Source organism: Pseudochaenichthys georgianus, chromosome 3 (assembly GCF_902827115.2).
Source record: "Pseudochaenichthys georgianus chromosome 3, fPseGeo1.2, whole genome shotgun sequence".
Lineage (NCBI taxonomy): Eukaryota > Metazoa > Chordata > Actinopteri > Perciformes > Channichthyidae > Pseudochaenichthys > Pseudochaenichthys georgianus.
The window spans coordinates 47432404-47445991 of record NC_047505.1 but is presented as its reverse complement, the minus strand read 5'-3'; the positions used below and the strand labels follow the sequence as shown (position 1 = coordinate 47445991).

The 13588-nt window shown below is 42.9% G+C and overlaps 1 protein-coding gene across 11 annotated transcripts in view; it reads right to left on the bottom strand.

Moving 5' to 3' along the window:
* The window catches only part of celf6 (CUGBP Elav-like family member 6), a 144988-nt gene that overhangs the window by 19486 nt on the left and 111914 nt on the right, over positions 1-13588 (bottom strand). For 5 of the 11 annotated variants that reach the window (XM_034076987.2, XM_034077009.2, XM_034077001.2 and 2 more), the window contains 4 exons: positions 12746-12825; positions 3660-3833; positions 2666-2813; positions 1299-1442 (listed from right to left, as the gene is read on the bottom strand). In XM_034076987.2, the coding sequence (XP_033932878.1) occupies positions 1299-1442; positions 2666-2813; positions 3660-3833; positions 12746-12825 (546 nt within the window). The remainder of the gene's footprint in view (positions 1-1298; positions 1443-2665; positions 2814-3659; positions 3834-12745; positions 12826-13588) is intronic. The other 6 variants (XM_034077013.2, XM_034077021.2, XM_034077028.2 and 3 more) reach the window with 3 other exon arrangements.

Below are 13588 nucleotides of genomic sequence, written 5' to 3'. Positions count from 1 at the left end.
TTCAAGATTTTTGAAAAGCTGCTGTGTGGACGTACCGTTAGGCTATAAACCAACTTCATCACGGAAATCACAACCGCTAAGCTAAAGGCGGCTAATAGTCAGAGTGATGACGTTTTTTCACTTGTTAGCAACCATGTGTTTTTATGATAAAGCTTCACACATTTACGAGTGGGGTCATTACTGATGCTTCTTATGTGGTAGAATAAAACGTGAACATCTCTTAAACTTGTGTTAAGCCCAGACATTATTATTAGGGCTGTCAGTCGATTCAAATATGTAATCGCGATTAATCGCATGATGTCCATAGTTAATCACGATTAATCGCATATTAATCGCACATTTTGTATCTGTTCTAAATGTACCTTAGAGGAATATGTTTCAAGTTTTTAATACTCTTATCTACATATGAGTGGACAAATATGCTTTATGCTAATGTTTATTATCATTTGAACAATGACAAATATTCTCCTGAATATTCTCAACACAACAACCTCTCCCTCTCCCTCTCCCTCTCCCTCTCTCTCTCTCTCTCTCTCTCTCTCCCAACCCTGTCTACTTCTTTGCACTGAGACAGGTGCTCAAACAGACAAGCCTGTTTACAGTTGGCTGCGAAATCCCGCTCCTCTGTCTTCATAACAGTCAAAGCATGAGACTGAAGTTCCCACTGTGGGTCAAAATAATGCGCTGTGATGTGCAGCCTCGACACATTGGATGCGATCCGAATGATCTAACGCAGCCCCTCGTCCTCCACAATGTTAAGCTGTAGCCACCCATTTAGCTACCGCTGTTGTTGTCCAGGCGTCTCCCCGGCAAACTTTCAAGCGTGGTCTGCCGCAAGCGAGCTGCCGGAGCGGGGCTGTCGGCATCAGCTGGGTGCTTGGCTTGCTGTTTAAAACACCTTTTGTTGTAGCCATATCTCTCGCTAGAATCTCCCACCATCCAACTAACAACAATAACAACAACAGCAACCACAACGTCGTCAAGCCTTTGGGCTCTGAAACTACGGGGCGGGCCGAGGACAAATACTCATGCGTTAATCGCACGTTAAAATAATTAGTGGCGTTAAAAAATGTTGCGTTAACGCGTTATTAAACGGTAAAACGCGGTGTAATTCCTGGGTTTAAGGAATCGTTCCTGCATCCCTTGTTTAGGTGATCTTCTTGTTAATATCAAGTTCAACACCAGAATAATTCACAAACCACCATCAGTACAAGCTGTGAATTGTAAGTGTCAGGGTCAGAGGACTTAAGATGTTACAAATCTCATGTTTCTTTTATCGTAGACCTTGATTGGCTCACCTGGGTAAGGGTGAATACCGTTGGTGTAGACGTGCTCAGTGGGCTGCCCGTTGCTTTGAGGGAGGGTACTGAATCCGTTAACCCCGATCGTGGTGGCTAGGCTGGGCACGGATGTGGCAGAGATGCCTGGGGGTGTGCTGGTGCCTGCAAATCGATACAGAGTCATTACGTGAAACTGCAGGGTGCACGCTTCACATGCTAGAGACTCATAAATAGAGGTGCGAGAGAATTGTCTACTCAAATGTACATTTTCACACTAATGTAATATTTAATTACACCCACATTATGGGCCCTCATAAGCAACAACATAGTCCTTTCAAACCACCATAATGGTACTGTTTGGTAAAATTGGTACCAATTAAGACTGAACAATTACTAAAATCAGTCAAGGTAGCACACTGGACAAATGTGAGGGTGCGGGGGGAAAAAGCTAACCCTGACTCTTATCATCACATCCCTGTTTAAAGGTTTATTTTTCTCACTTGAGCAACAACACTATTCTTTAGCAGTTATATAAGTAGTGGTACGAATACAACTCACAATAGCAGGCAGCATATTGTCTCATAGTCCCAGTCTGTCACCTTGTCAGTGCCCTTTTATGCTAATAGCAGGTTTTTATTTTTCTAATCCAACTGAAGGACATTTAAGTCATGTAGGATTATGTTTGATAGGCATAACTTGGTGTATGTAGGCTTTGTGGATTACAAATACCAGGTACAGCATCAAACCACTTTATTTAATACATTTGCAATGACCCTGCCTTCAGGCAGTCTGCCTACTTAGTGTCGAGCCATCAAAGCTCCTCATGACAAGGGCCAAAAAGATAGTTCAGACTGGGGTCCAGGATTATCTCACACGAATCTTTGCTCTTATATTGTATAAGCCAAGGACTCTGCATCCAAAGTCATTGGATTGGCTATATTCCCAGAAAACACACGCTGTCACAGACACAGGGAGGGAGCGAGCGACAGACAGACAAAGAGCGAGACAGAATATAATGTGGCTGTGCATTTTCTCCCATCATGCCCCATTCAATATACAGTAAGGGCTTTTCTTCCTTTAATCCAACACTGGCAATTCAGCCCAGAAAATAGAGCCCACATTTTAAAAGATGTAACAAGGGCAAAAGCAGAAAGGCCTTGAATGAATACATTACTACTGCTTCTATAATTCTTCCTAATGATGAAAATGTTCCAGGTCAGCAGTGAAAAATGGCGCGAGATGTCTGTGTTATTGCATGTGTTCTTGCAACCGAGTCAGTTGGTGCGCGCGTGTGTGTGTGTGTGTGTGTGTGTGTGTGTGTGTGTGTGTGTGTGTGTGTGTGTGTGTGTGTGTGTGTGTGTGTGTGTGTGCCTATTAGCAAATACCTGAGGACGGTGTCATGGGAGTAGCCACCAGGCCGTTGACATTGAAAGCTGCCATTTGCTGCATTTGAGCCGCAGCGATGGCAGCCATGGGGTTCATGTAGGACCCTTGTGTTGCTGCCATCAGGGCTGCTTGCTGTTGCATCATCTGCTGTAGGATTAAAGAGTGGTGGGGAGAGAGGTGGAAGGGAGGGATTGAGAGAAGGATAGAAAAGGAAAGGAGGGTGAAATAGCCGCAGGACCAGAGCATGTTTACTCTCACATCTTTGTTTGCTTGGCCCATGCCTTGTTCTTGTACAGAGTGGTCTGTGTTGCCCTGCAGCGTTGCTTCCCAGCTAGTGTAACATCGCTCTGGCCTTGTGTTCATGATACTGACACAAGATAAAGGCTATGTGGTGAGATGAATTTAGAAACTGGAGACTATGTATTATCTGTATGTTCTGTATATGTTTAACCCCGCCCCAGAGTTAGTGGAGAGATTGTACGTGAGTGGGCGATCCACACCTGTCAGGGAGTGATGATGGGTACAGTGAGATCTCACAGACTCCAAGCTGTGGCTTTCATGTGTGAATACGAAATGGGGCTGGGGTGGAGTGGCAGTGGCAAGGGGTAAGGGGAGAGTGGCTTTGGGTTCCCTCGTAATGAAGTGCACCTCAGTTTGAGTGTTAAGGCACATGTGAACGAAATGTTAAAGAGGCAAGCTTGGATTGGCGATTTAAATTCACAGAACAAGTCAGGAAATATGGGAATGGGTAATGCATTTGAAACTGTATGAAAGTGAAACGGTGTAGCGCTGAGCATACATGATAAGCCGTCCCTGGACAAATGAAGGGATACAAAGACACAATACAGGAAGCGGTACAGCATTTTCTATAATTCTCTGAAAATGTGCAGCCATGTAATGGTGTTAATAATGAAGGAGTTGGGTCACATGCCGAGTGGGAGACACAGGGAATTCAAATCACAACATTTTTCATTTTCTTTTTTTAAAGCTCACCGTCTCCTCCCCCGCCGGGCTGAGACTTACAGCATGAGAGTAGGCGCCATAGGCCCCAAACTGGATGGTCATGGGACTGAAGATGCCGAGCTGGCCCGCCATCTGGTGCATCCTGCGCAGGGTCCGCTCTTTATCAGTGTCTGCGAATTTGACCACCAGACTGGACGAGGCACCCTAGAGGGGCACAGATAAAAAGGTCAGTGAAATATGCAACTTAACTTCCATCCGAGTTTGTAAATTGGAACGATTTGAGTCCTTATATCAAATGTTTGGATGTTGGCTCAATGGAGATTAGCTAGCAAATATACATACAACGTTCTTGATATAGATATAATAGGTCGACTGGGTTATACGAGTTTCAAACAAGTAGGAAAACTAACAACACAAACTTTTGCAACTGACTTGGTTACTTTCAATCAGCCGTGTTTTTGCACCTGTCACTTCAGCTGGCAAACCGACTAATGAGCTTGTTATGTGTCAGCAAACTGTCTGTGAATATCCTTCGACTGGATAAATGATTGCCATTATTATCGTTATTATAATTATTCACTGGGAAAAACTGAAAGATGACAACAGGGCAAAAACACATATTCTGTTGCTACAGTAGTTTGGGGAAATTCTGTTGATTTACCTAAAACTAAAAGACAATACTGATATCAATTCTAATGTCACTGAATGACATTGTTCAATATGCCTGACAGTAATTACTACATTATGCTGCTTTATCTGGATTTGTGCAGACATGTAAACACATTGAAGGCATATTAGTCAGACCATAACACAAATATGGGTAATTTATAAACACGGGTGCCGAATGCAGTACATTTGCATCTTTTATTGTGTGGTTTGAAAATAGCTTCCTCACAATGTGTGGGTTTCCCTTGGGGAATGACCTGCTACAAAACGCTGGCTCCATATTACAAAGATGTAGAGCGTATCCGTATCCGTGCATCAACCTTATTTTATAAATATATTATTTTATAAATCGCCTCAAAGAAGAAACAGTGGTGGGCATTCATTCATGTCTGTCATCTGATGTCCATCTTACACAGCAGTCAAGCCTTTATGACCTCATATCTCTGAGCCAAGGAAGTCAGTGGAATGTGCACCTCTCATGACGGCAGTCATTTAGCTGTCAGCGCTAAATGGAAGAGAACAGTGAGTGATACTTGCTTTGTGAACTTTCTAACTCCACTGTATACTCAGGGAGTGAACTGTGATCCTAAGCAGATCCCACAGGAGTCCCAGTCCCAGTGGTGCAGCTCCACTGAATACAGTACTGGGTAATTAGGTCTGACAAAGGCCTTCGGCATGTGGAGGGTATTGACTAATGGCTCCTCCGTATTGATGTCCGTGCTCCTGAGTTTACATCCAATTAAATCATTTGAAAGACAGAGACCCGAGTCAGTTCCTCATATGACATCCAGGCAAGGAAGGAGAGAGAGAGAGAGAGAGAGAGAGAGAGAGAGAGAGAGAGAGAGAGAGAGAGAGAGAATATATGAGGAGGCTGCCAGGCAGAGAAAGCAGCCACAGAGACTGTCAAGAGGACCAGGCTCCTATTTAATTACAGGCAATGCATGCTGGGAAAGAGCACTGAGCACCACCAGGACAGAAGGACACAGGCAGCCAAGGGGCATTCAGGATACGATTAGTAAGATCATAAAAACAAAGACACAGGGAGAAAAGGACTCCATGATCACAAGTTGGATTCATCTTTCACAAAATGTGTCGTCCTGACAGGTCAGAACAAATGCAGGCTTTGATGTAGTCACACATGTACTGTGGGTGTAGGAGTTGGACATGTGAGTGCCGGGCCCAGGTGAGAAGACGAGGCTAAGACGTGTGATGCTGCACACACCTGTTTTTTGCAGTCTCAAAACAAATTGAAATTGACAAAGCTAGGGGCGGCTCCAGGCCAACTGCTACTTGCAGCAGCCACATTACCAAAGCAGAGCAGACACACACACACTTACTGTATGCTGAGCCCTGTGAAGCTGAAGGTGGAAGCTGCACAGTGAGAGTGTGTGCAGCCACTGAACACACACGGCCTCAGTCTGACTGTGTCACAGCCTAACTTCATGCCATTTCACACTGTGTCCTATTTTCAAAGCACTTCATGACATTGTAAACAATTCCTGCTAATACATAGCGTCGTGGAGAGGGCAGTGCCAATCCTGTCACATACTTTAGACTTGTGTTAGTCATGACTGCTGCAGCTCAGCTTTTTATTCATGTATTTTTGTTTTATGTTTATTTTTTATCTTTGCTTTTTAATGACTGTTTTGAAATGCCTTTGTCTGAATGTCTTTCATTTTTGTAAAGCACCTTGAATTGCCTTGTGTTGAAAGGTGCTATATAAATAAACTTGCCTTGCCTTGCAGCAGAACTTACATAATATGTAGTCATATGCAGTATTCATCCTGCCAACGTTAAGTCCTGCTCTACTTTAACATCAGTCTGATCCTTCTCTCAGCTACTGTTTTTGTTTTATCTATTTCTTCACTATAAACAAAGACCAAACAAATCTTTTTCTAAATGAAAAACACAAACAAGTTCTTGTTCAGAGGCTTTGCAAGTAAACTATTTGATTAACCCGTGTGGAAAGTGCCTTTAAAACATTCTATTAACACAGCCAAGAGAATGTGTTGGGCATAGATAACTGTGGGGAAGAGGCTGGGAAATGAAGGGCGGCATCAGCGTGGACCCGAGGGACAGTGCATCTCAGATGGGATTCTATCAGAGGCAGCCAGCACCCCACCTCAGGCCAGAGGACACCCATCTGGTGGTTCTCCCTCGATGCCATTTCAATTAGCTAAATCAATACCCCGACGTGGCGGCGTGAACGGCACAATCTCTCCCTTTCTTCATTTCATCCCACCTCCCGACCTCTTTCTCTCGTTCTTTCTCAACTTCGCGGGGCCAGTGGAAGGGACTGGGCTGTTGGATTTAATGAGGCTGGCACTGAGCAAGCATCCTCCTCCAGCGTTGTTGCTTAAGCCTGCTCGCAGCATGGGGGCCTGGCATTTAGATCAAATTCATTTCCTACCTTGTGTGTGTGTATTCTTACATTCATTTAATTCCTCATGAAGAATGCATTGGAGCATCGGGACTGTGAACGCCCGAGGCTGCCTGTACCCACTGCACCGTGACTCAAAATGAAGCTCTGCTGGCCTGGTGTGCCTCCTCCCAGCAGAGCGCTCTGCTGCAGACGACGGGAGGAGACCCGGTCTGCAGCCTGTCCACTGAACAGACCTGGCAGCAGCATTAAAGCACCACAACAGCCTCCGCAGTGCCACTCGTGTCAGAGCCTTGCATTGTCAAGTTTCTTAGCATAAAAGCCGAAATACCCCCGACTAAAAAAAGAAAATGCACTCACCCTCAACCCTGAACAGGATAATTGAATATCTGACTATATCCGAGGTCTAATCAGAAAAATCAGATTATAGTGTGAGCTCCCTCGCGGATCAGAAGTTTCTATCCACGAAAAGAAAGAGTAATATGTGTCCAGATAATGAAGGAACAGGTGGCGGCAGACAACAGGCACTGGATGCAAAGCAGCCACTCCTCGCTGGTAGCATAAAATCACAAGCCGACAAACAAACAGAATAATAACCTCCAACCGGCGTGACTCCCTACCTGGAGAGAAAATGAATTTGCTGAATTTGATAAGGGCCAACAGGGAGCCTTCACTTTTGACAGGTACAACTACGGAATTTGTCACAGGTTCAAAAACTAATCTAATTTCTTGAACAACACACTTGACTTGTGAAAATGTCTCATATTGGATTCTGTATGGGCCCGTGCAATGTGTAGATGGAGAAATACACAACGGTAATTGAGGGATTAGAACTTGACGGCACTGGTGAAATGGCATTCCGCCTTTATCTCTGCATTACTGTGATTGAAAGGCGCCGGTGTTAAGTGTGTACTAACAGGTAAACAGACACTCATTTTCCAATTTCTACAGGGGCTTACAGAGAAGTAATACCACGCCACAGTCATTGGAGAGAAAACTGTCTTTTCGCACAGCATACTAATGATTGACAAAGGATGTTATAAGAACAGCCTTTCTTTCACGTTCGGCAAACATGTAGCAGCTACTAAATGACAACTCCCAACGTTGTGGTTCTACTCTAAAAGTGCTAATTGAAAATCCGTAAGAAATTAATTGAAAACACCACAGCAAGTTTGTTTGGTAATTGGATGAACCCCCCGCAGGCTTCCTATTCAACTCTCTGAACCTGCTACATCTCTGCTAGCCTCACGGGAGGACTGTCTCTCATTAGCACTGGATGATACTGTCTAAGTCTGGACTTGCTGTCCACCACATACAGCTGCTGCCGCCGAGCACACTGCATCACGCCGAAAGACAACACTGTCACTCCTGGTTTCTGTGCTGCAACAGTTTCCATCACAAAATGTACGGAGTGGGAAAAAACAAACTCCGTGTTCGTCAGCTACAAGCCTGCTGAGATTTGTGTTATTTGGCATTCGATGAGTTGTGTGTTACAATGACAATGCTCTCTGGCTAAGTCTTATCTCTCATTAAGAACTATACTATCACACACACACGCGCTTGCTGCTGCCACACCAGCGAGCTCCACAGGCCCTGTCAGCCACGCTGTGACACCGAACATGACAATGTCTGCAATTTGCTGGGTGCTGTCTGCCTGCCCCCGGCTCTGCCATTTGAAGTGTTGCCACCTGTGCCTCTGCAGACATACAGTAATGCAACACACGCACCAATGGAGAGCGCCGGTTTGGTGCCCAATCACCTCTTAAGTTCATTTTGGAAGCACCGGCAATCTGCAATAAGCATCAATTAAAGCGATGACCTGATCTATCAGCGTGTGCCCTTTGGTGGCGTCCCTTGCCCTTAAGCTTCATTAAAGCCTTTCAATTTGGGCCAGCGTATTTTGGTGCAGGTGTTATTTATGGCATGTGTGCGTGTGCCAGGTAACACAGATGCCGGAGTGAGAACATTAAGAGAGAGCGAGAGACAACTCTTTGTTCAAGGTTCACCCAGACCTCACAGCTGGCAGCAGGCAGAGAGAGGAGCAGCCCTCTCTGCATCCTGCCTCCTGTTAGTCTGTTGTTGACGACATAGGCAGTGATATTATCCAACTTAACTGCATCCCCCATCGGTACCAAAGCCTTAGTTGGATACTAATGGCCACCTTGCCTATTAATCTGAGAGGAAGTTGGATTTGTGACGAGGAGGATAACAGGTGCAGGGATAGAGGGATATGGATAATATAGATTATGAATGAACTTTTGGATCGCTCTTGATCCGCTTCAGGTCTGTTAGGCGGTCCATATGTTGCTTTGGACAGACCATCTGCAGCAGACCTCAGGTGGCTCCAGCTAATGAAACGGTGCCTCGGCTGCGGCAACACAAACATACACGAAATGTGCGAAAGCAGTCCACATGAGCCACATGTTGATCTGTACAAGAAAGCACTCCAGAGAAATCCAATTATGTAAATCCCCTAGATGTAAACATATTCCATTGATTGAGTCAACAAGATATTTTGAGTACAAGGTAAATATCTCGATTATAATCACATTTCGGTAAGAGGCCTGTCATAAGTAGGCCCGATTAGTCTGGAACATGATTATTCTTTGGCTCGTGGCCCGCTGCAATTTTGACCCTTGTGGATTTGTGAATAAAGTTTTATGCTCAACAACGCACTTAGACTGACTTTACCACTTCTTTTACACCCTCCCTACATCAATGTAATGCAACATGACGCGGCATCAAATGTGTAAATTACATCTGGCTTCCAGGACACTATCTGGCTGCCAGGATGCGTCCGGAAATATTTATTGCAAAACATCAGTGAAGTGTGTGAAGGTGTGGATGTGTGCCAGAAAGAGTGTTTGCTTGTGTGTGTGTCCAGCTGTGCAGCACTCGGCACACATGCAGCTCTGGCAGGAAGACGCTTCGCAACTCGTGATTTATTTTACTTAAGCCTTTTTTGGTAGCCTTCTTCAAGCCTGACAGAAGTATATCCAATTCCTAATTAACTTCAGCTTGACGAGAGTTACAGGTTTTGTGGCCTCATTTTTCAACTAAGCAACTCATAACTACTCTAAACCCAACACGAAAACCTACTCTCCACATTTCCTGAAAAACTTTTTTCCATCCTACTGGAAATCACATTTGGATCAATATCTACTCTGGAGTGCCCATTAATTGCCCCAGTAATTATTGCACCACTCTCTTGCATTGCATTTGAGGTCTTGTTTTCGCAATAAAGTACATGTAAACATGCTGTGTGACTCTGTGTAATGGCTAGGTGATCTCACCAGAGCCATGACAATAAACCACTGAACTACAGCATGCGGGCTACGAAGCAACACTTCCAGTATTTACAGCCAAACATTATTGCACAACATATCAAAATGAATACCCCTCTCTTGGGCTTCCACCCAGGCTGATGTACAAAAGCTCAAAGTTAATGGGAGCCTGATAAACTGCAAGTGTCAAACAACATTAGGAAAGACTTAATGTGGAAACAAAATCAGGACGCAGTTAAGGAAGCAAAAGTGGATCTTCAGTATGACCTCATTCTGAAGATCCATCCCAACTCGAGGGTGCTTTCCAAGTTATTGACTTACTTGTTAACCTCACTTTCTAGTCACTGCCTTTCTTGATGTGTTCAAGCGTTTTAAGCATTTGATATTCTTTAACAAAGTGTAACCCCCTGACAGGGGCCAATCTGGCACTGTTCATGATTTTGCGGTAATGAGTTGTTTTGTGGTAATTTCTACCACGATGCTGAAGCAGGCCGCCACGTGTATGAAGCATTTTAGATCACTCCTCACATTACAGTGCATTCAGCAGCCTGTATGTTATCTCTGATCTAAAGCACTCTTGCTATGGGTTTGATTTGTTTTTTAAAGATGCATATTTTTTCACTGGCTGTACTCCCTTCTAAAATAAATGCTATCAACTATCCACCCTTCATCTCAGTCTTGTTAAAATTGTGGGTTTTCAATCCAAGTCTAATTTTATTTTACATGTACTGTATTCACAAAGTAATAGATCAGAACGCGCATACATAAAACAAAAAATGCAATACTGTGATGCTGATGAATTGAGTTTATATCTAGGTGAACAGAATTCAAGCAATGCCTTTGTAGCCATTTTCTTAGATTGCCTTCAGCGCCCAAAGCGTCACAGGTTAAATTAACCAATTCTGAAATTAGACTTTTTGGGCTTTCTTCCTCAAAGATATTGCTTCACATTATCTCTCAATGCAAAGCCTTTAATTTCAAGCTAAATTCAAGATATTAACTTTTCACAGAGAGACATTTTTGTATCCACAGGGAATCAGAAAATAGTTATCTATGCTTTGGTTCTTCTTGAGATCTTGCACTTTCACAACAGAATCTTGTTTTGCATTTTTACGATGATTTACCGTCATCTTGCAGAGTGGATTTTCCCTAAACTGTTTTTCTTGTATCACAGTCCCTTATTAACATATTCATTTATTTTTTGACTAATTTTAGCTTATAGACAGGCTGCTTAACATATGTTAGATTTATGAATTTGTTAAGTCAGTTTTTAAAGAATAGTGTAAAGAATACAATACTGTAATACAGTTATTTGCTTTCTACGCTGCTTTAATCGATCGTTTAACTTACTTTGACTGTACTTTTATTAATGTTCCTTATCTGACTGAACTAAGCCAGGATAGTCAATAGATGGCCAGAAAAATGTGAAGCTCTATTTATTTGGACACGTTAGCAGGGCAACGTTAGCTAACACATAAGCTAAAGGAACCTGATAAAGATTATTAGGAATGCTCTGGCATGACATATTAAGAATGGCAAATTGTAAAAAATAAGCAAACTATTATCACAATTTTCGAATTCAAATGCTGTTTCTATTTCAAACTATTGTTATAAACGGAATTCTGTGCTATTAAACCATGATATAGAAAGACATGTTGCAGCACCAAAACCAACATCTCCAGTATCAATTAATTATAGCTTGCACCGTATAGTAATTTCATTTCTGTGTCCATTAAGCCATGACTTCAGTTTTAACGTGACAAATAAAAAATCATCATTATCATATTCATAATATATATGTGTAACAATGTCTCCTGAGAACATCCCCATGGATTAATGTGCAGCTCATAGAAATGGTATCTCTATAAGGCTGCGATTGTAAACACTCTCTGTCTGCCTGCTGAAAAGGTGTCTGAATAGCAGAAGAGGGAAATGGATAGTGAGTGAAAAGACAGATACAGAGTATGCAGCTGTGCGCTGTAAGGTGGCAGCTGCTGACTGTGGAAATCTTTTGTGTGTGATAACACACAGCAAGAACGTCTGTGAGACTGAATGAATTGCTTTGAAAAATAAGCGTCACTGTGGCATGCCTATACAGCATACAGTATATAAATATATCTATATGCGTGTGTGTGTGTGTGTGTGTGTGTGTGTGTGTGTGTGTGTGTGTGTGTGTGTGTGTGTGTGTGTGTGTGTGTGTCTGCGTTTTATATATATAATGGCTCAAATAAGTACAACAAAAAAACATGTAATATTTCATTTTTAAAAGGCCTTATCCTCCAGGGGCCACATGAATGTTGGATACACATGTGTGTGTAGTTGGCCTGTGTGTATTTTTTGGCAGGGCAAAAAACTGATAAAAAGTCGATCAAACTCTTTTTGTAAACTTTTCCGGAGGCTGTGGCGCAGTGGATTGTGCGTTGGTGTTCGGATCACAGGTTCAAACCCCACTGCAGTCAGCATGTCATTGTGTCCCTGAGACACTTCACCCCAAGTTGCTCCTGTGGGGATTGCCCACAGTTTTGAGTATGTTGGTCGCTTTGGATAAAAGCGACTAACAAGTAACATGTAATGTAATGTAAGCTTATCTGCCCTCATTCTAGTAATGTAATGTTTTCCAAGTCTACCTCAAACATTTTATGAAAGTGGGACCATGGGGAAAATGGATAGCAATATAGACATCCATGGGTTGACAAAAAACTCGCGAAACTTCCTTTATGGCTCTCCATATCAAGTGTAAAAGCACTTTGCTTACATGTCTTATATGGATGAAAGTAGTTACTTACAGGCATAGTCTGTCCACCATGCAAGCTGTTGATGGCGGCCTGCGCTTCTGCGTGGCTTGAGAACTTGACAAAGGCGCATCCTGTGCACAGAAAACGAGAGAAATAGAAGGGAGGGGCACAACATCAGGGAGATAGCCTTGAATATATGGGGGGAAAAACACAATTTATTACCGTTGTTTTCATGTTATCTGGTTTGTCAATATATTCAGCCATTTGTGTGTTGAGCGCATAACTCTGAATAAATCAGTCTAATTGTAGTCAAGGCATTAGCTGCGTGGAACATCCTGTCCCTTGCCCATTTTCTAAATCCAGCCCCTCCACTTCGGAGCATGGAGCCAAGGCACTTACTATCCGGACTTGTTTGTGATTACTAATCTGTTTAATATTTACACATTGTGATTTGTGTGCAGTCACTCATAAAAGAGATTATGATGACAAAGGCATAGTATTATAATCTGCCTATCTAACCGAATCTTTCTCGCATAACATTTCAGATGGAGGGGGGGGAATCTGTTGTGTAGTTATGCACAAAAGGAAAGTCAACATAAAAAGTTGGCCGGAAGACAAGGAATGGGTGTTCTGGCGCCTCATCGCATTAACATTTCAAATTATTCAAGTAGACGATAAAAATGCAGCATGTTTTTTTTGAAAGGTTACATATTCTAACCACATGATTGCATAGTGTATCAGTGTGTAGGCAAGGACAGGCACTGAACTACGACAACATAAGGAGAAGTGAATACAGTGGAACTGAAATGTGGTAATTTTGTAAAATCCATTAAATTAACCAGGAGCTATTTCTCTGAGCTTTATGGTGGTCATAGACTGAATAAGATATTCTGT